At 36.4% G+C, this 23,311-nt stretch overlaps 1 protein-coding gene and 1 non-coding gene across 5 annotated transcripts in view; both read right to left on the bottom strand.

The window, feature by feature from the left end:
- Window positions 1-23,311, bottom strand: part of LOC101614520 (U2 snRNP associated SURP domain containing) — a 70,927-nt gene that overhangs the window by 41,591 nt on the left and 6,025 nt on the right. Inside the window, exons 2-14 of one of the 4 annotated variants that reach the window (XM_004663623.3) lie at window positions 18,301-18,345; window positions 13,583-13,714; window positions 12,392-12,490; window positions 9,097-9,211; window positions 8,550-8,683; window positions 7,154-7,221; window positions 6,543-6,637; window positions 6,425-6,460; window positions 6,259-6,341; window positions 4,432-4,597; window positions 4,027-4,238; window positions 3,050-3,093; window positions 77-181 (exon numbers count right to left, since the gene is read on the bottom strand). In XM_004663623.3, coding sequence (XP_004663680.1) covers window positions 77-181; window positions 3,050-3,093; window positions 4,027-4,238; window positions 4,432-4,597; window positions 6,259-6,341; window positions 6,425-6,460; window positions 6,543-6,637; window positions 7,154-7,221; window positions 8,550-8,683; window positions 9,097-9,211; window positions 12,392-12,490; window positions 13,583-13,714; window positions 18,301-18,345 — 1,334 coding nt within the window. The remainder of the gene's footprint in view (window positions 1-76; window positions 182-3,049; window positions 3,094-4,026; window positions 4,239-4,431; window positions 4,598-6,258; window positions 6,342-6,424; window positions 6,461-6,542; window positions 6,638-7,153; window positions 7,222-8,549; window positions 8,684-9,096; window positions 9,212-12,391; window positions 12,491-13,582; window positions 13,715-18,300; window positions 18,346-23,311) is intronic. The other 3 variants (XM_045136342.1, XM_004663625.2, XM_045136343.1) reach the window with 3 other exon arrangements.
- On the bottom strand, window positions 4,853-4,961 carry LOC123455658. The gene has a single exon (XR_006634046.1). It is a non-coding gene; the product is annotated as a U6 spliceosomal RNA (small nuclear RNA).

Raw genomic sequence — 23,311 nt, 5'->3', positions numbered from 1 at the left:
TTTGCCATTTAGAAATGATCAATACTAAAGTTTACATTGTAGACTCACTGTCACAATTTAAAAACAAAAAGCACACCTGAACATAGGGTTGTTGATTTCTCTGTTCATAATCATAGCTTCAAACATCGGCCCTTCACGCACAACAAACTCTATCATTCGATGTATTAGGGCGAGCAAATTCCTACAACAACAACACAGTTAAAGAACATGGATTCAGACCTACTACTACATAAAACTACACTTGACCTAAGTTACTACAATTGTGCAGAAAAAAAAGATCATTCTGCTAAACACAGAATTTAATAACAAAAAGTTACTTAGAGTATTTAAAGGCCTTGTGCACTAATTAAAAGGGAATGAAGCAGTGGGGGTAGAGGAGTGGGAAGGAGGGTCAAAGCAGGGTGGGAGAAACCATAAGACAGCCTCACAGTTACAAAGCTTTAATAATCTAAATGTCAATTAATGTTATTTTTCAAATGCAAAATATTAAATTATGGATCGTAACTAACTGCAAAGCTGGAAATAGATAAAACCGGTAACTTGCATATTATAGCCATCTAAAAATTTACACACTATCTCAGTTTTAAAACAAAATGTTCCTAATACAAATACTTTCATAATAATATTTAAATGATATGACCATGACTATAATTTACAAAAATGCCAAACTATTAATATAGGGCCTGATTTAATTTAAAAACTCCATACAAATTCTTATACTTTTCTAGTGCACATATGCCAGATGGAGTTTTTATGAAATCCAACCTTAATGAGGCAACATCCCTTTGAAGCACATTTCAAACTGGCTTAGAAGTCATGACATGTATAATTCTGCCTGTACATTATGAGTCAATGAAGACATTATATTGCCAAAGCCATAAGTGAATGGAGTCCTACTCTTTCCAAAATGAGACATGGTGAGATGCCCACTATCTGTAACAATTATCTTCCAATATTTATGCCAAAAAGAAAAATGACTACTTTTTAGCTATGGTTACTTTATTGGCTAGACTCAGAAAATATTTATTTTTTAAAATCTGAATCTAAAATGAGACTCCAAACAAAATTTAAGTCATTGATTATGTCACTGGCAAAATGAGACTTCTCATTTCACCAGTTCCCTAATAATACTAAGTTGGCAAGTAACCACTGAGAAAAGCAAAAGGATATTGGCTCTTGGTTTAAGGCATACACTAAATCACATGTTTAGCACTCCCAGCTCAAATTAATGTAACAGCTAGAAATGTAGAAGACAGATTTGTGGGGAGGGGGTTTATAATGTTCTCCTTCAAAATACCTTAACAGTAAATATCTCTTATGTTGATTATAAATATTTTTTTCAGAGTTTTCATACAAGCCTACTTAAATGGACACTACCATTTCTACACAATAGGAAAAAAAAAAAAACCTCAATTCTAAAGGACAAAATTTATATGGAGGTTTAAATCATTCCAAAGGGGAAAGTATACATTTAAAACTTCTTGATTCAACCTCAATTGTTTAATTTTATCTTAAAAATTATTTTTCCTTCACAGAAGTATTAACTGCTCTGCAAATATGCAGTACTTAATATCCAAAGGAAAATGAAATTTTGAAGGAAATAATGAAAAGTTAGTATTCAATTCCAAAATTCCCACTGGTTATATACCAAGAAATGTTATCAATTAAGTCAAAATCAGCTTGACTTCAGTAATTTAAGACAGGTGAAAAATGGTTTAGCAAGTTGGAACCCAAAGAATTCATTCTAATGGTACATAAAGAATCTCCAGTAAAATACTCAAAAGAATGTTTAGAAATAAGCTGCTTCACATGTAGTTGTTACTGAGCATACTTTTTTGAGTGCTATAAAAATAGTTTTCTGTTGAAAGTCTTATCAGTGGAAAAATAACCCACTATAGTTTTAAACAGGCTTGTAACTGATAAAATCTATTTCTATAAAATTGCAAGTTTAAACAAAGTTTTGAAATATTTCATATGATTACTTAAAATCAAAATCTGACAATTAGTTGTTGACTTGAACTCAATATTAAGGAATTATAATCAAACTTCTAAGGACTATATGATTTTCTTATTTTTAAAAAAATGATTACTTTTCTATCAGAACAAAACAGTGTAGTACAAAAATGTTGTATTTTAAAGTGCATTATTTTATTTCAAAATGGTAATTATCTTATTCTGGGCAACCACAACAAAAAAAAAGTCTTTCAGCTATAATAAAACCACATTTATTGGAGTCGATCGTACCAATGTCTGGCCAAAAACTGTATACTTTCCCAATCCATCCCATGATGTTTTCCTGGTCCCCCGCTGCCGCAGACAGTTCAGCTGGTGTTGCTCACCAAGGCCAACGTCAAAGAGAATTTGTTTTTCTTTTGTGTTCATTTATTATTCAACCAGTGTTGTGTTACTGTGTTTGGGAAAAGGCTTAGCTTGACTGAGCAAGAGCAAACCTAGAGTATGAATTGTTCATTTAAAGTATACTTAAAAAGGAAAAAGAGAAGAAAGAAAAATAAAAAGACTTAAGTATCTTTGCTATCATGAAAAAAAGGGTTCCTAATATGTCTAGTGCCCATGAGAACATTAAGAATTTCCTCTTAAAATGAAATAGGAAAAATAAAAAAATAAAACTATGCCTTCAATAAGAACTAAAACCAAGATCATATACTAACTGCAGAAACCAAGATAAAGTAACAGACTGGGTCAAATGGAAACATTATCTAAAATTTAAGATAAGCTTTATTTAAAATACCTATTGTCCCTTTATAAGCATTTAACATTATCAGATTAACAACTTCACATTAATCTAGTTAATACAGTCTAACTTCTAGAACTATAAAACTCCCTACATTAATAACAAAAATGAAAAAAAGCTGACATAAAATTCAAAAGTATACAAAAGTTAAAGTTTACATATCCCCCCAAAAAAAGTACTGGGAAGGAACCATTGCTCAGTCAAGATATTACCTTTTCCTCAACACCATTTTTTTTTTCAATTCAGAAGGGGATATTGTCTATATTTAGATCAGTAATAATAAAGAAAAACATGTACCTTTCTGTTGGGATAACCACTTTGACTATGGCTTGCGACAGAGTCTGTATATGAAGTCACATCAGATAATAAACATAGAATATGTGAGTATTGTTAACAAGTAACAAGCAAAAATATACATATGCATTGAAAATACTACACATCTAATTACAAGTTTTGCAGGCAATCACTGCATTTGAAGTAATTATACACTAAGCAATTACATAAATGCAAATGGATGTGTTCAGTGAACAATTAATGTTCACCAAATGCAAAGAATCAGAACACTCCTGCCAGAATGCACATCAATGCACTGAAATAGGTACTACACTGAGAATTATCAGATAAAGATTTTAATTTGTGAAATAATTAACTGTTTGCCTCTGACCATACAGTTTTTACTTTGTTCCCAAGCCTTTAAAACGAGCCCTGTCATTTTAAATGTAATTAACTCATAATAGAACCAACAAATTATTGTAACTTGAAATTAAGTTGGTTTTATGTTTAATAAAGAGAAATACTCACCCTTTGCTTTTACTACAATGAACTATTTTTTAAATACTGTATATGTTCTCAAATATTCTAATACCTCAAGACCTTGAAAACTAAGTTAGCTTGCTGATATCCAAACAACTCAACTATTTAGGTGATCTTTCTAATTGAAAAGTCACTTTAACCAAATAAAAACTATCATTTTCTCAGAACAAAGTAACTTCAGATACTACACTTAAGCAAACCTGGATACAACACTGGGCAAAAAAAAAGGGGGAGAGGGGAGCTTGACCAGTGGTCAAAAAAGGAGTGATAGCCACAAATATAAATATGACCTACTATGTCAATATAGGGTTTCCATGGGCTAAGGCAGGGAACACATCTAACTTATTTAAGAGTTGCCAAACAGAGTAACACACACATTTCTATAAATTGTTGAAAGAAACACTACCACAGATTTAGTATTTATAAATTAGATGCAATCCTATGTACATTTTTTAAATTACCTTCTCAAAATCCTCCTTATTTTTAGGTGGTGGCAACATGGGAGCATTGGGGTTTTTTAACCGCTCTCTAGGCTGCGCATTGAAAGGCAGTCCGGAAGGAGGAGGGGGAAGGGTATGTTCCATCATGGAAGGCGGAATGTATATTGGATGTGGAGGAATAGGTACAGCTTTACCCCAACCTAACTTCATCTCAAAAGACATAATCATTTTTCCTATAAGGAAGAAAAACAAAAGTTACTTTGGCAAGTCTCAAAAGAAAATAAAAGTATTTCTGGTGACTTGAATTGAATTTCCTTTTTAGCCTTTCCAATTTCAGTTCAATCCCCCACTATAACTTTTATAAATACTTTTTCTTCCAACCAAAGAATGTCTGAATTCTATAAATAGATGATAAAAATGTCTCACCATTTAAATTCTTTAAAGCTCTTTCAGCATCTCGTCTATTCATAAAGGCCACAAAACCACAATTTCTCTCTCTGGCTCTTTCTTCATCAGTTCTAGGCCACATAATTTTTACACTAGCTAATGGTCCAAATCTTCCAAATTCTTGGCACAGCATTTCTTCATTCATCTATTTTAACGCATAAAAGTGTTTCAGTATATGACAAAAATGAAAGGGGGGAGGCAAAGCAGTCTATAAAGACAGAAAGCCAAATCATTTTTGCAAAATGACAACATATTAATGCTACAAGATTACAGTCAAGCTCTAAGAAGGACCTCTACCCCAGGGCAGTTACAGTATTTTTATATTAGAAATATCCGGTTTTATTTAAACAAAATGCCACGGTGCAGTGCTCGGGGGACAACAGAAACCCAAAGCATATTTTTTAATATGCAATGCTTCACAAATTTGTATGTCATTCTTGCACAGGGGCCATGCTAATCTCTGTATCATTCCAATTTTATTTTCGTATATGTGCTGCTGAAGCAAGCACCCAAAGCACATTTTAACTCCCCTCTTCCTGTTTTAAGATTCTGGGATCTAAAAAACCAAGTTTAACAGCAGCAGTTTGTCTAAGAATTCAATAGCATCTTCACTCAAGAGTGGTTAGCACATGTAAGGTAAGGGGTGTAACTGTTTGACAACGGAGGGAAAAAAGGCTCTGTCGCTTTCCAGCAAGCAATTGTAGTGTAATCAAGAGCAGAAAAAGAAAAAAATGCAACCAGGTCAGAATCAGCTATAGTTTCTAAGGCAAAATATTCTGCAAAACTATATCCCCCAAGACATACTCATAATACTGAGGCAGGAAAAGCACTGAGACATGAAAAAGACAAGCCAGAGTAGTGGCCCAGGCTTGCAATGCCAGTACGTGGAAGGCAAAGAATTTTAAGCCAACCTGGGCTAACTTAAGCAAGATCCTCTCTTTAAAAAAAAAAGAAATGATTTTTAAGAGCCTGGAGAGATGGCTCAGTGGTTAAGGTGCTTGCCTGCAAAGCCAAAGAACTTCAGTTCAATTCCCCAGTACCCACATAAGCCACATGCACAAGGTGGCACATATATCTGGAGTTCATTTGCAGTGGCTGAAAGCCCTGGTGCACCCATTCTCTTTCTCTCTGCCTCACTCCCTCTCTCAAATAAATGAAGTTAAATATTTAGAGGCTAGAGAGATGGCTTATCAGATAAGGTAGTTGCATGCAAAGCCAAAGGAGCTTGGTTCAATTCTCCCAGAGCCCACATAAGCCAGATGTGTAAGGTGGTGCATGCATCTGGAGTTCATTTACAGTAGCTGGAGGGCCTGGTGCACCCAATTTCTCTCTCCCTCCCTCTTTCTCTCTCTCTCTATCTTGTTCTCTCTCTTGCTCTCTCAAATAAATTAAATTTTAAAAACTGAAATATTTTTTTAAAAAACAATGATTTTAAAGAGACAAAGACACAAACACTAGCCTGTTGCTATAAGAATGAAAAAGGAATTCATAAGGAAGCAAGCCATGAGCAGGAGGTGGTTTCAGGAGAATACTGCCTATCACTGATTGGCTAACAGAATGAGCATGTACAAGGCATTCCGAGCACAGACCAATTACTGAAAAAGCAGACCTGTTCTCAAGAATCTATAACATAATGATGTGGTCATACCAGAAAGACCCAACTTTATGAAATAATTTCAGAGACTTATTACATCAGATTTGCCAACTTCAGAATATTGACTTCATTGTTTTTAATTGACCAAGCAATTTTCTTCTATCAGAGTAAGTCACATCAGCCAACATTTCATTTTATTTTACTAAAATTACCTGTGGATTAATGTTTCCAAGGTATAAATTAGTAGTACTTGGATCTCCAACATCATGTGAGCCAGGTGCATAATCATCAAGTACTAAAATAAAGAGAAAAAATTATAATCTGCAAAACACAAAGCTGGAAAATTTATTTAGCAAAAAAGCAAAAACACGGTATTACCACCAGATGATCTATTTCTTCTTGAAGGCACATCCACTTAAAGGAGAGAAGAGAGAACAACTCTTAGTTTTTAGAATAACAAATCATAAATATCCTCATTAAAATAAATGTCACTTACTAGAACGACGCTGACCATCAGAATCAGACTGAGGAGGCTCAAATCGACTTAACCTGCCTTTTGTTTTATGTCTCTCATCACGCTCTTCTTGAATTCTGTTGAAAATATTTAGTCAACTAAGAGCAAGTCATAATATAATTATTCTCATTTAATAATAGAATTTATCTAAGTATTATCTTCAAATAACTTGATATATTTACCATAATCATAATAATAAGCAAGCTTAAAGAAACCTCATTACAAAAGAGATGCATGCGAACTTCTATTATTCTAAATGGGGTGGGGGGAGGCCCTTTTAAAGTAAAGAAGAAATTCAACATTAAAACTACTAAATTTGTTGTTTCTTGTAAGATTTGACAATCCCTTACCACTACCCCTCTGAGCAAAGTGATTCCACTGTAAACAGGATTCCAGATGGGAAATAAATCAACTAAATCAATTGTACATTCTACAAGCAACTTGAATGCTGGACTTTCAAACATACTCCACCAACTATCATTGTAATAATTGCATGGCAAACTAGCTAATAATGACTGATACACACACATCTATCTCCTAAGTATGAGATCACTATACCTATGATAGTCAATACTTCATACTATAAAACTTACTGTTTTAATTCTTCTTTGAAGAGTTCCAAATTGCTTTTTTTCTTTTCTTTCTCCCCTTTCTTCAGTGGCTATGAAGGATATGACAAGTTAAAAGTGAAAGAAAAAAAGATTAAAACAAAACTAATAGTTTCTTTTGAGGGGGATTATCTTGAAATTAGAGAATGACAATTGCTGAACTATGAATATACTAAAAAACTACCTAATTGTGCATGCTGTGAAAGTGTGATTTTTTTTTTTTTTTTTTTTTGGTTTTTCGAGGTAGGGTCTCACTCTGGTCCAGGCTGACCTGGAATTAACTCTGTAGTCTCAGGGTGGCCTTGAACTCATGGAATCCTCCTACCTCTGCCTCCCGAGTGCTGGTATTAAAGGCATGCACCACCACCCCAGCTAAGTGTGAATTTTATGGCATGTGAATTACATCTCAATAAAGCTTTTGAAAAATTGCTTTAAGGGCTAAAGAAATAATAGCTTAGCAGTTCAAGGCACTTTCTTGCAAAGCGTGATGGCCCAGGTTCAATTCCCTAGTACCCACATAAAACCAGATGCACAAAGTGGCACAAGTGTCTGGAATTCAATTACAGTGGCAGGAGGTCCTGGCACTCCCATAATTTTCTCTCTCTCTCAAATAAATAAAAACATTTAAATTGTGTTCAGAAATATCCTAAAAGCCACACAAGAAAGATCAACGTCATTATTCAATTGTATAATGAGTTACCCACCAATATGCCTCTAAGTAACCTAATCACATACCAATCTATTGTCCCCATAAAAATACCACCCCATATCCCGGGGCAGGGGTAAGGTTGGGAACATGGGCCAGTGGTTAAAGGGCACTTGTTTGCAAACTCTGCCAGCCAGGATTTAATTCCCAAGCCACTCATGTCACTTAAGCTGGGCACAAAAAAAAGTGGCTGAAGCATCTGGTGCATGTGAACACATACACAAGTAAATAAATAAATAATAAAGCCTTAAAAAAAAAAATCTCACCCCAAAAGAAAAACTGTTTAAACCAGAGACTATTTAAAGAACAGTGTCACTAGTTATGACAGTAATTCCTAAATGATTCCAAAACCTTCCTGAGAAGCACAATGTTGCCAATAGTTAAGCAACTTAGCCCAGACTGTTTAAAAGGACAATGGCATTATTGTACATTTACTTCCAAAATATAAGCAACTTTTGACTTGTAATAAATATAATGTGAAAGACAGTAATAAATGCTCAAAAGAATAGAAGATTTGCATCTTAACTAATTTTACTGCCTCTTATCTATGTGAATTACTGAGAAAGCATCAAAACTTAAACAAGAACAAATCCCTGCTACAACTGAGGCACTGAAAGCATCCATGACAGCAGTGTCACTTGGGACACACATGGTCAATATTTAATAATGACTTACAGGTTTTTTTGTTTCAATCACAAGAAGAGATGGTGGTCTTTCATTGGATGACTGATTTGGAGGATTTTTTTGATCTGCAAATCTTGAAGATGGCTTATAGATTTTACCCCGTTTTTCATCTGTTTCATGTTCTTCTGAAATTTAAAATACTAAGTTGGGAAATTATTCACATCATTTGATTATTTTCATTTAAACATATATTAATATCCTTTCAGTATTAATATTTTACTGATAAACATGAAATTAAATTCAAATATTACCACCTTACTCTCAAAAATTATCAATTTAATCACTTTGTAACAAAACAATGATATATATTAAAATCTGAAAGGTGCCATTATTTATTCTCTCCTTCATATCTCTTCAGTAATCCCATTTAGTATCTCCTCCTTAAACCATATTTGTACCTTCATTTTGCTCATTAATATAAACCACTAGAGGGTGCTAAATGAAAAGAAGTATGGTATTCAAAATTAATCTTTCATAATTAAGCCAGGCATTCAATCAAAACTTAGGGTTTGCTAAAGGATGTAATGTTTACTCTTACCTTTAGCTGCATTTACAACTCCTCCTCGTACAAATGTTTTCACTTTATTACCATCACTTCCTTCAAAAGCAGCAAGAAATTCCTCATAAATTTCAGCAGCTGCCTTTTCATCCTCCTGAATAATAAATATTAGTGACATGAAAAATTACTTTGGGGGCTGGAGAGAGATGGCTTAGCGGTTAAGGCACTTGCCTGCAAAGCCTAAGAACCCAGGTCTGACTCTCCAGAACCCACGTAAACCAGATGCATGTGGTGGCATATGGGTCTGGAGTTCCTGTGCTGTGGCTAGAAGCCCTGGTGCACCCATTCATATTCTCTCTCTCTCATAATAAATAAACATTTTATTACTTTGGCATATAGAGTTCCTTTTCAAACAAAGAGAATGTAGTAGAAGCAGCAATATTTTCTCCTGACATCAAGTATTAAAGAAACTCAGCCAGGTGTGGCCAGGCACGCCTTTAATCCTAGCACTGGGGATTGCAGTGAGTTCAAGGCTGCCCTGACACTACATAGTGAATTCCAAGTCAGCCTGGGCTAGAGACTCTACCTCAAAAAACAACAACAAAAGGATATCAAACTGGGTGTGGTGGTACACACCTATACCCCAGCTCGCAGGATGCAAAGACAGTGGGACAGAGAGCTGCAAGCCAGCCTAAGCTACCAAGCAAGACCCAGAATCCATGTAAAGCCAGATGCACAGTGGCGCATGCATCTGGAGTTTGTAGTGGCAAGAGGGCCTGGCACACCCTCCATACCCTCTCACTCCTTACCCCAAACCCATCATATATAAAATATTATAAACAGAAAATAGGCATGGTGGCTCATGCCTTTAATCCCAGCACTCAGGAGGCAGAGGTAAAAGGATAAGTGAGTTTGAGGCCAACCTGAGACTATAATGAATTCCAGATCAGCCTGGGCTAGAGTGAGACCCTACCTCAAAAAATAAATAAATAAATAAATAAATAAGAATAAACCAAAACAGATTAGAAAAGAAATAAATCCAAACGTATGTGGAAATGTATTTTTCAGTAAAAGGAATAAAATATTCCAATAAAAGGAGTATTTCAAATCAGTGGGAAATATATTTACTTCTTGAAAAAATGATACCTGGACAAATGGATAACAATCTGAAAAACAGGTAAAAATAAAATCAATTCTTTACACATACCAGGAAAACTTGATTAAATAAAAATTGATTTTGTTTAAAATAAAAACATGTAAGAACGTGTAGAAAATATAAGGAAAGCCAGGCATGGTGGCAGCACACACCTTTAATCTCAGCACTCAAGAGGCAGAAGTAGGAGGATCTCTGTGAGGTCAAGGCTAGTCTGGGATTACACAGTGAGTTCCAGATCAACGTAGGTAAGAGTGAGACCCTAACTCGAAAAAACAAAAAAGATAATTGCTTTGTAAACCAGAAATGTGAAAAATCTAACACAAAAATCAAAAGGAAAGACTGACAAATCTGACTATATAACAACAGATTTTTACAAAGAAAAATAAAACCTGAAGTAAAATAAAAAGAAATCAACTAAAAAAGGGGGGAAGCATTACACCCTGTATTATAGTCAAGAGTTATAAAAAAGGTTGGAGATGGGAAGATATTTTTCAGGAAAAAAAAACACATAAAGGAGGCTGGAAAGGTGGCTTAGGGGTTAAGGCACTTGCTTGTGAGTACTGAGGACTCAGGTTCGATTCCCCACTACCCACGTAAGCCAGATCCACAGGGTAACACATGTGCACAGGTGACACATACAGATGGCACACACGTCTGGAGTTCATTTGCAGTGCAAAGGTCCTGGTGTACCAATTCTCTCTATCATAAATAATTTTTAAAAAAACATAAAAACTGCATACTTTTTTCCCAGTAAAGAACTGTAAATTTAAAACTACTGAGATATTATTTCTTATCTAGCAGAATGGCAAAACTCCTTCAATAACATCCTCTGTTTGCAAGTCTATAGAAGTCACCACTAAACCAGGCAAAGTGGTGCACACTTTTAATCCCAGCACTGGAGAGGCAGAGATAATAGAAGTGCCTTGAATTTGAGGCCAGCCTGGGACTACACAGTGAATTCTAGGTCAGCGTGAAATAGTGAAACCCTACCTTAAAAAAAAAAATCACCACAATGTTGACAAGAATCAAACTGCCCTTGCCCTAGAGAGAGCAACCTGGCAATATGACAAATGCAGCACAGCTACCATTATGTCGTTATTATTCAGCTCAGTAATCTTGCTTCTATGAATATATCTCACAGACAAACCAGGAAAAACAAAACAAATGCATACCATTATCTAAAATAGCATTATTTTAGAAACAGGTGGTGGAACACACCTTAAGCCCAGCACTCAGGAGGCCAAGGTAGGCAGATCACTGTGAGTCTGAGGCTACCCTGAGACTACATAGTGAATGAATTTCAGGTCAGCTTGCACTAGAGCAAGACCCTACCTCAATCCCCCACCCCACCCGCCCGCAAAAAAAAAAATAAAAAAAAAAATACCCTGGCATTATTTGTAATATAATGGCAAAAGGCCAAAACACCTCAACACTACTTTAGCTAAACAATTACTTACCTACAAAGATATGAAAACATACAGAGTATTTCTACACTAGAAGTAATCTTGTTTAAGCAATTAATATGAAGAAAAGCACCCTTAGTATATAGCATGCTATCATTCCACAGGAAATGGATGCAATATATGTACACACCCCCACACCCATACTTGCACAAAAAGAATAAAAATATCAGAAAATAACTGAAAGGTCCAAGAACACAGGGAGAGAAGCTGTGTTCAACTGAATGAACCTCATTTCAAAGATGTGACTTGTAGATAAGAGTTGAGAACATTCTAGAAGTCAAGTCTTTGGGAAACATTGCTCTACTGCTGACACACTTAATATTCCTTTAAACAAATTCATTCCCAAGGATAATCCAGAATATATTTCAACGATTCTCTTTTTCAGGCTTTAGAGATAACTCAAGTAAAATACAAACCTCACTAGCAGGAGGACCTGAACTTAATCCCTAGAACCATGTGAAAAATGCCAGGTATGATGGCACATACCTGTAATCCCAGCACTGTAGAGGCAGTAATGGGAGGATCCCTATAGCTTGGTGGCCAACCAGTCTAACCTAACCGGTGATTTCAAGGTGAGTGAGGGTCCCTGTCTCAAAGGAGATGAATGGTGTTCCAGAAGGTGACCACCCAGGGGAGTCCTCCAGCCTTCATGGTAATCTCCCACTTCGCTACCACATGAATATGCACATATATACTCATACATTTTTTAAATTACCTTTTTCTTTAATTCCTCTTGTTCTTTCTTACTCAAAGTTCGCTTAGCTGTGCTCATTTTTCCAATACTGAATGCTTTCAATTTGTTTTCTAGAAGAGGCTGTGAAGAGAAATAAAAAGCTTGTCTTTATGTACATATTCTTAGAGTTATCTATAAATTTAATACATTTCAGAATATTCAAGAGAGAAAGACCTAAGGAAATTACAGCGTGTTTACTCAGAGGATTAATATAGTCATCTACTACAGTTTGTAGTTTTTGCTGAAATGAAAAGAAATATCAGAACTGAACATAAGGTATTTTTAAAATGTGCTCTTAAAAACTGTTACTTCAAATAAATAAATAAATAATGTACTTATATTTAAACATATTAAGTAAAAAGTAAAAATGTAAATCAGTGGTCTATCCTGGCTAATGGCTTTGTTCATTATATTTTCCAAATTTATTCACAAGAAAAACTAATCTGCACACATTTTTCTAGACAGTACTCAGGATTAAACCCAGGGTGTCAAACATGCTAGGTAGGCTCTCTGCCACTAAGCTACTTCCCTAGCCCAAGAAAGGTTATTTGAAATAGATTTAAAAAACAAACTAAATGACCCAGAGGTGCTTTGCAGATCAGATCTTTAAAAGCCTCTTTCTCTGTGCTCCATACTGCCCGGGGCTGCACTTCACACTGCCCAGGACCTATTCCTGTCTGCTTCCACAAAAACAGCACCAACTCTCCAAGTGCAGGACTATGTTTAATAATCTATGCCCTTCTGGTGAGTCAATAAATAAGGGGAAAAACAAATTTAGCAATAACTACATTACATTCAAATTTTTTTCAAATAAAATACTTTCAATGATACAACTCATGAGCTATAAAACCATTTCCTTACATAAACCTGAGTTTATCATTAGCAAAAAATGTTATTTTTAAATAATGTAACAATGAAACAAGCAAAAAATGCTATAATTACCCTTTCTTACTTTAACCAATGCTTAAAAAGAAATTGTGAGCACAGAGAGAGGAGAGAGAGAAAGAACATGGGTGCACCAGGGCCGCTTGCCATTACTGATGAACTCCAGACCCATGCACCACTTTGTGCATCTGGCTTTACACAGGCACTGGAGAATTGAACCCGGGCCAGCAGGCTTTCCAACCAAGCGCCTTTAACGGCTGAGCCATCTCTCCAGTCCCCAATACTCACTCTTGAGAGATTCTGATGAGGAGAATCACAAAGACTTTCACGGGCACTTTCATTCCTATAATTGTGTTTTCTTGGGCTTTTAGGTCGTGTCCGACTTGGCATATCACTATCTGGGGGTCCAGATGCATCCATCTTCAGGAAAAGTTAAAAATGATTTCAAAAATCATATGTATAGTACTGAAAACTAGAACAAATCCAACTGCCTAAATAACAAATTTCATTGTAGTCTACTAAAAACATTTTTTTAATGTCACCACTGATTTCATCAGCAAATGCTTAATGAACAAGAGTAATTCTAACTTTATCCTTGAAAGTTCAAATATTATATTAACAACATCTGTTACTCTTTTAAGTAACAGATTCTTTCCTCCAGTTTCAAAACATGGCCAACCTCACAGTGTCTAACACTACCTACAAAAGACCTTCATAATAATATGAAAATCGAAGAGATTGATTGGAAAGAAGAAGGGATCCAATGGAGGGGATTTGGGAGGGGAGAATGGGGGGGATGGGAGGAAACCGTCATGGTTTATTGTCCATACTTACAGAAGCTGTCAATAAAGTTTAAAAAAAAATAAAATGACACAATAACTTCCCCCTCCCAAAAAAGAAAATGTCTGCCAAATATCCACATCAGATAATCATAGTTTGGGTGTTAGTTATTCCTTCAAGAATGTAGTCTATGAAAAGGGCAGCTAGTTTCATTTTCAACTCACTCACACAAGTACTTTTCCTCAATACAAACACTTTTAGTACACAACATAGCCTTATATATTTACTTCTTCTTTCAACGCACAGAATATTCAAGACCCACAGATGAGTCAAGTCTTCATTTTTACATCTTCACTAAAAAAATTCCTTTTCTTAAATTTGAAGACAAAGTCTGGCTACATTAGGATAGCCTCAAGTTCATGACTTCATATATCCTAGACTCATCCATACAAGTGCTGAAATTAGAGACATGCACTCCCAGGCCCACCCACTGAAAACATCAAGTGAAACTAGTATGTTTCTACTGAGCATGGCTGAAATATAACGAGGGCAGTATGTATTTGAGTCACTTCCTTGATTTATGCTAATGTACCAATGGTTCCATCCAATATCTTTGGCACCATTAGTGAAATATAAACATGGTAAGAAAGATACATAATGGCTGGGCATGGTGGCACAGGCCTTTAATCCCAGCACTCAGGAGGCAGAAGTAGAAGGACTGCCATGAGTTCAATACCACCCTGATATTACATAGTGGAATCCAGGTCAGCCTGGGCTAGAGCAGGACCCTACCTCAAAAACAAAAAAAAAAAAAAAAAAACACAGATATATATGCCTTGGAATTATTGCAAAATAAGTTTAAGTTCACAGATCCCTTGAATGGTTCTCAAAAAAAACTAGCAGTGATCTGCAAACCACTCTGAACACTGTTCTAATCTAAGGTATGTAAAAAGCATTTATTATAGTGTTTAAAAAGTTTTAAATTAGCTGGCGAAGATTTTTTCCCATTCTGTAGGTTGCCTCTTTGCTTTTTGCACTGTGTCCTTTGCAGTGCAAAATCTTTGTAATTTCATGAGGTCCCAGTGATTAATCTGTGGTTTTATTGCCTGAGCAATTGGGGTTGTATTCAGAAAGTATTTGCCAAGACCAATATGTTGAAGGGTTCCCCCTACTTTTTCCTCTAGCAGTTTCAGAGTTTCAGGTCTGATGTTAAGGTCTTTAATCCACTTGGACTTAATTCTTGGGCATGGCGAGACAGAAGAATCTATTTTCATCCTTCTGCAGATATATCCAGTTTTCAAAACACCGTTTGCTGAAGAGGCTGTCTCTTCTCCAATGAGTATTTTTGGCATTATTATTGAATATCAGGTGGCTATAGCTACTTGGCCTTACATCTGGGTCCTCTATTCTGTTCCACTGATCTACATGTCTGTTTTTGTGCCAGTACCATGCTGTTTTTGTTACTATGGCTCTGTAGTATAGGTTAAAATCAGGTATGGTGATACCACCAGCCTCATTTTTGTTGCTCAGTATTATTTTAAATATTCGAGGTTTTTTGTGATTCCAAATGAATTTTTGGATTGCTTTTTCTATTTCCATGAAGAAAGCCTTTGGAATTTTGATAGGGATTGCATTAAATGTGTAGATTGCTTTAGGTAAGATTGCCATTTTCACAATATTGATTCTTCCAATCCAGGAACAAGGGATGTTTCTCCACTTTCTAGGGTCTTCTGCAATTTCTTGCTTGAGTGTTTTAAAGCTCTTATTGTACAAATTCTTTACTTCCTTGGTTAGGTTTATTCCAAGGTACTTTATTTTTTTTGATGCAATTGTGAACGGGAGTGATTCTCTGATTTCATCCTCTGTGTGTTTGTTGTTAGCATATATGAAGGCTACTGATTTCTGTGTATTTATTTTGTATCCTGCTACATTGCTGTAGGTTTTGATCAGCTCTAACAGTTTGCTAGTAGAGTCTTTAGGGTCCTTTATGTATAGAAACATGTCATCTGCAAATAATGATAACTTGATCTCTTCCTTACCAATCTGTATCCCTTTTATGTGTGTCTCTTGCCTTATTGCTATGGCTAAGACTTCCAAAACTATATTAAATAGAAGTGCGGACAGTGGACACCCTTGTCTTGTTCCTGATTTTAGTGGAAAAGCTTCCAGTTTTTCCCCATTTAGTAATATGTTGGCTGTAGGCTTGTCATAAATAGCCTTTATTATATTGAGGTATGTTCCTTCTATTCCCAGTCTCTGTAAGACTTTTATCATGTTGGATTTTGTCAAATGCTTTCTCTGCGTCTAATGAGATGATCATGTGATTTTTGTCCTTCAACCTCTTTATGTAATGTATTACATTTATAGATTTGCATATGTTGAGCCATCCTGCATCTCTGGGATAAAGCCTACTTGGTCAGGGTGAATGATCTTTTTGATATACTCTTGTATTCTGTTTGCCAATATTTTGTTGAGAATTTTTGCATCTATGTTCATGAGGGAGATTGGTCTGTAATTTTCTTTTTTTGTTCTATCTTTGCCTGGTTTTGGTATCAGGGTGATGCTGGCCTCATAGAAGGAGTTTGGTAGAATTCCTTCTTTTTCTATTTCCTGGAAAAGCTTAAGAAGCAATGGTGTTAGCTCTTCCTTAAAAGTCTGGTAAAATTCAGCAGTGAATCCATCTGGGCCTGGGCTTTTTTTAGTTAGGAGATTATTGATAACTGTTCGGATCTCCATGTTTGTTATAGGTCTATTTAAGTGATTAATCTCATTTTGATTTAATTTAGGTAGGTCATATAGATCAAGGAAATCATCCATTTCTTTCAGATTTTCATACTTTGTGGAGTATATGCTTTTATAGTATGTCCCTATGATTTTTTGAATTTCTCTGGAATCTGTTGTGATGTTACCTTGTTCATCTCTGATTTTATTAATTTGTGTCTCTTCTCTCTTTCTTTTGGTCAGATTTGCTAAGGGTTTATCAAGCTTGTTTATCCTTTCAAAGAACCAACTCTTTGTTTCATTAATTCTTTGGATTGTTCTTTTTGTTTCTATTTCATTAATTTCTGCCCTAATCTTTATTATTTCTTCCCGTCTACTGATTTTTGGTTTGCCTTGTTCTTCTTTTTCCAAGGCTTTAAGGCAAAGCATTAAGTCGTTTACTTGCGACCTAATTTCTTAATATAGGCACTTAAGGCTATAAATTTACCTCTTAGAACTGCCTTCATTGTGTCCTAGAGATTTTGGTATGTTGTGTTCTCATTATCATTTGACTCTATAAAGTTTTTGATTTCCTTTTTGATTTCTTCATTGACCCATTCATCGTTTAGTAGTGTAATGTTAGTTTCCATGATTTTGTGTATGCTCTATAGCCTTTCTTGCTACTGATTTGTAGTTTAATTCCATTGTGGTCAGATAGAATGCAAGGAATTATTTCAATTTTCCTGAATTTGTTAAGATTTGCTTTGTGTCCTAATATGTGGTCTATTTTAGAGAATGTTCCATGTGCTGCTGAAAAGAATGTATATTCTGCAGCCTTTGGATGAAATGTCCTGTATATATATGTTAAGTCCATTCCTTCTATGACCTCATTTAGTCCAGATGCCTCTCTGTTTATTTTTTCCCGGGATGACCTGTCAATTGATGAGAGTGAGGTGTTAAAGTCACCCACCACCACTGTGGTGTTATCTGTGACCTTAGTTCTAATAGTGTTTGTTTGATGAATTTGGGAGCCCCCATCATCACATCAACAATGTGCAGCAAGAGAAAACAATGCATGCATAATGTAAGGCTACCATGGTCATTGTTCAAGCACCAATACTCATGTATATAAAATTTTACAAGCACAATTTTAAAAATTAGGAAATATAAGCCAGGCATGGTGGCACACGCCTTTAATCCCAGCACTCAGGAGACATAGGTAGGAGGCTCATTGTTCAGGGCCATCCTGATACTACATAGTGAATTCCAGGTCAGCCTAGGCTAGTGCAAGACCTTTCCTCGAAAAACAAAAACAAACAAGCAAAACAAACAAACAAACAAACAAAAAAACCCACAAGAAATGTTTAACATGGCTTGAGGGTTTATACAAATAACACCTAACAAAAGAGGGTAAAAGAAAAATGTACATGCACTATAATCTACTTACCATGTAAATCATATGTACCAAGATATAGACAAGAAGAAAGTATAATTTATTTTTTAAGGAAATATGCTTTTATACTTACATGTGTATCTGATGATCCAGATGAATGAACATCTGATGATCTGGTCTATAAGTATTGAAAATAAAATAAGTGAGTATCTACAGGATTAGAAAATACCTCTCTACAATTTCTAATGTTGCAGGAATTTAATCTTTGCCAACTTGTGGCAATTTCTTTTAAGCTAATGACACTGAACAGATAATCTCTGGCAAAAAGGTTGTGATTCAAAGTAAATGTACAAGTCAAGTCTTTAAAATTTGGAATATTTCCAAAACCATAATATAAATGTTTATAAATATATCTGAACCACAGTTCCTTTTTCATAGTATAGACAGGAAATTTAATTTTTGGTGGTGGTTGTTTATCGAGGTATGTTCTCACTCTAGCCCAGGAGACCTGGAATTCACTACGTACTGTCAAGGTGGCCTCAAACTCACAGTGATCCTTCTACCTTGGCCTCCCAAGTGCTAGGATTAAAGGCCTGCACTACCACACCACACACAGCCCTATTTTAAACATTTTTCAATAGAATATTTGCACAAAAATCTGTCCCAAGTCATAAACTAGTGCCATTAACCCTGCCCAAACAGCAACTTAGGAGATCCTCCTTTTCTCCAGACGGTGGATTCTAACAAGAAATTTCACAACTAACCTCACTGGCTAGTAAAAGGTACAAGGTCTACTGCACAAAAGGGAAAGTCTCTTCATTAAATCTCTAATCAGCCACCATCCCCAACTTGTTTCAAGAGAGCTGCTTCTAGTGTGGCATGCCACAGGCTAATTGTTGGGAAAACTCAGTCTTCAAACAATGGCACTTTCCCACAACTTTCAGCCATTAAAATTTCATGTTATTTTTTTCTTGAAATTGATTTACAATTCAGATTGCATATGATGTTTTATTTTGTTACTATACATCTAAGGACAAAGAAGCTAAGTTAAAAAAAATACTAACCAACAAATGAGATATTTCTGAAATTGTTACTTGGAGGCTCAATTTGATTTTGTCATTAAGATGTTGTGTTTTTTTTAATTTTTTGGTTTATTTTTATTTGTGTACTTGAGAGCAACAGACAGAAAGAGGCACAGAGAAAGAGAATGGGCATGCCAGAGCCACCAGCCACTGCAAACAAACTCCAGATGCGTGCACCCCCTTGTGCATCTGGCTAACGTGGGTCCTGGGCAATCGAGCCTTGAACTGGGGTCCTTAGGCTTCGTAGGCAAGCACTTAACCGCTAAGCCACCTCTCCAGCCCAAGATGTTATTTTTAATGTTAAAGTGAGGTACTACTTATTTTTATGCAAATTTGTGTTAAAAGTGAAGTCAATTACCTTATGACCACAAATATTTCAACAGACCCTAACACCCAGTTCTAAATTTAAAATAAAATGAACATTAATTTTTAAAATAAATTAGAAATTCCTATGTAGTAGAAAAAACAAATATAGAAAGATTAATATTGCTCCATACAGTACTGTTTTATTTACCTTGTCCCAACATAAGGCTAAAAACAGCTGGCCGTATTTTTATACCAACTCAATTTACTTCTCTGAATTCTACAGCCTAAGGCCCAGGCAAAAGCAAAACCAGACAGCTGTGGTTTGAATCAGGTGTCCCCCACAAACTCATGTATTCTTAATGCTTGCTCCTCAGCTGGGGGCCATTTAGGAGGTGGAACCTTGCTAGAAGACGTGTGTTAACTGGGGGCGCACCTTGAAGTTTATTTAGCCCCTAGCTTGCCAATGTTGAGTCAGCTTACTCGCCTGCTGCTGTTGTCCACCTGACTGTGGCAAGGAGGTAATGTCCAGTCTCTGCTCTGCCATCTTTCCCCTGCCATCATGAAGTTTCCCCTTGAGACTGTAAGCCAAAAGAAACAATTTTCTTCCCATAGTTCCTTTTCGGTCAGATGCTTTGTCCCAGCACTGAGAAGGAAGGTAACTACAATAGTCAAGCACTGAGATATCTCCCATCTTCATTCTTCCTGCCAACTATTTTCTTTTTTTTCCCCTAATATTTATTTATTTGAGAGAGAGAGAGAAAGAGAGAAAGAGAAAGAATGGGTATGCCAGGGCCTTCGGCCACTGCAGACAATCTCCAGATGCATGTGCCACCTTGTGCATTTGCCTTATGTGGGTATTGGGGAATCGAACCTTTGTCCTTAGGCTTTGCAGGCAAGTGCTTTAACTACTAAGCCATCTCTCCAGTCCTTCTTTTTTCTTAAGTAATATTTTTATTTATATTTGCAAGTGGTGGAAGAGAACACAGGCATGCCAGGGCCTCTTGCCACTGCAAACTAACTCCTGATGTATGTGCCACTTTGTGCATCTGGCTTTGTGTGGGTACTGGAGAACTGAATCCCAACCAGCAGGCTTTGTAAGTGAGCGCCTTTGGCTGCTGAGCCATCTCCCCAGCCCTGCCATCTACTTTCTGTCTTCAACTTTTACTGTGGCTCTCCATCATTTTTCTGCACCAGCTAGTCTTTCTTAAAAGTTGACTAAAGAAGCCGGGCATGGTGGCTCACGTCTTTAATCCCAGCACTTGGGAGGCAAAGGTAGGAGGACTGCATGAGTTCAAGGCCACCCTGAGACTACATAGTGAACTCCAGGTCAGCCTGGGCTAAAGTAAAACCCTGCCTTGAAAAACAAACAAAAAAAAGTAGACTAATGAGTTAGGGAAGGAAACAAAACAAAACTTTCTCCTTTAATCCCACCACTCAGGAAGCTGTGAGGTAGGAGGGTCATCATGAGTTCTCCAAGTGCAAATTACAAAATACCCAGATACTAATTCAATATACACAATGTTTGTGTGACAAAACACAAACTTTACAGAAAAATTCAAACATCAAGCCACCTTTTCAGCACTTGCATTACTATGTGGGAAAACTCAGAATTAAGAACATATCAATGATACTCAAATTTACTTATTTAACACAATTTCATTCAACAACTCAAAATCCCAAAGGGATACCTCTGCAAAGAGCAAGGGAGCTATCAAAATAATCCTGAAATTCACATAGAAGCAGGAGCTTACAAGAAAGCAGTAATGAAAATGACAGCATTTCTTTAATTACCTACTACTGCCACATTCAAATGGCTTCAGAAACAAAAGCCGCAAAAACCTATATACTCAGCTTACAGGTAAATACTCTTTAAGGACTCCAAGTCATTTAAGAGATGAAGCTACCTCTGTAATCTAATCATGAATATCACTTAAATAAGCATTCATCAAATTTGGGAATAATCAAAGCATTTCCATCAGCCTTCCAAAGACCACAATTTTGATGAGCTGGCAAATAAAGTGAGATTCAGGAAGATCAATCACCTGATTCAATGAACCAAAGATGTCAACAGCCACATTTACTGCAAATTTCACACTTACTACTGATCTGCTGCTGCTAATGCTACAACATTCAGACTGGGGTTCTTTCAGACTTAAGACTAACAGGAAAGAAAAAATTAATGACCAGCCTTGAAAATTAATGGTTGAGGCAAACACCAAATGTAATACTACAGAAGCTCAGCTTCTTCTTTCCTTAGATTATAGCAGAAGTGGAATAAGTTTGGGCTTTTTTTTTTCAAAACTGAAGAACACAAACTAATGATTAAAGAGCTTCTGAAGTCTACAACACAATTCCTCACCGAAATGAAAAGGTTCAAAAGAAATGAAAAGGCAGAATAAGGAAGTTAGTATAAAGAGCCACAAGGGAGAAAAATCTATCTTAGGGCAGAAAAGTGGGGATGTGAGGGGTGACAGCAAAATAAATAAAGAGATAAATCAAAATACTGGACTTGGTAAGCCAGGTGTGGTAGCACATACCTTTATCCCAGCACTCGAAGGATGGCCGTGGGTTTGAGGCCACTCTGAGACTACAGAGTGAATTCCAGGTCAGCCTGAGCTAGTGAGACCCTACCTCAAAAAAAATTAAAAAAAAAAAAAAACTGGACTTGGTAGATCACACCTTTGAGGAAAGTCACCTCAAAGTGATCAGAGCCAACCTGGGCTAGCATGACAGCCTGTCTGAAAAAAATAAAAAATTAAGTTAAAAGGAAAAAGGAACATTCTGCTAGCAGAGTGGATCAAGGTAAAAACTACATACAACAAGACAGCACACAGCCCTCTATGGTGCTAGCTGAGGGCACCTTACTTCAAATGAAAGCCCCACACCTGACTTCAAATCAGCAAACTATCCACAGCAGCATGCTCCATTCCCGGTCTCCTTTTTGTCCACCTTTCCTCTCACCTCAGCCAATTTAACAACCCCTCCCCAAAGAAGCACACCAACTGTGTGTACTGAAATGAGTTCTCCTACTGCCCAAGCTTGGCCATCATTCAGGTTTCAACTATTCCCAAAGTTTATCTCCTGGACATCCTCACCTGAATGTCTGCAAGTTCCTCAAATCATGCATACCTAGCATTCTTTCAACACTATTTTCTCTTGTCTTTCTTATTTCTGAGAGTAGTAACTCTCAGTCACCCATAATCTGAAGTAGCAAAAATGTTGCATATACAGTTCTAAAATCAGATTTCTTGGTGTGTTAGCACTGCACACCTAGTAACTGTGAGTCTAGTTTCTTCCTATGTAAAGCTAAGAAGCACCTACACCGGGATTATGGTGAAGGGCAGATAAAGCACTTAGAACAGTGCTGCTTGCAGCATGTTAGCAGAGAACAGCACGGAACAGGTCACCCTGGATCCTTCCTTGCCCCCATTATCAGCCAATATCAAATCCTGTTCCCCTCACTTTTAGCACAGGTCTTCCATGAAGACCCTTCCTTTCCTTCTAAAGACACCACTGCTGTACAGATCTACCTGTTACATAATCACTTCCCGGGCACCTCTTACTAGACTGATCCTATGCCTCACACTAGAAATATATGTAAGATGGAGCTCCTGTCCCTAGGAACTTAAAAATAGACAATTACTGAAACAATGTGGCTATATCACAAAGGCAGAGGGACAGGGCAAGTACGGTTATTGGAGAAAGCTTCCCAGAAGAGTGTGGAGGTGAGACTCTGGAGCAATCCCTGGTAGGTGC

The sequence above is a fragment of the Jaculus jaculus genome, chromosome 17, assembly GCF_020740685.1.
Source record: "Jaculus jaculus isolate mJacJac1 chromosome 17, mJacJac1.mat.Y.cur, whole genome shotgun sequence".
In the NCBI taxonomy this organism is placed as follows: domain Eukaryota; kingdom Metazoa; phylum Chordata; class Mammalia; order Rodentia; family Dipodidae; genus Jaculus; species Jaculus jaculus.
Note: the sequence above shows the minus strand (reverse complement) of the source record. Positions and strands in the feature narration are given on the sequence as shown.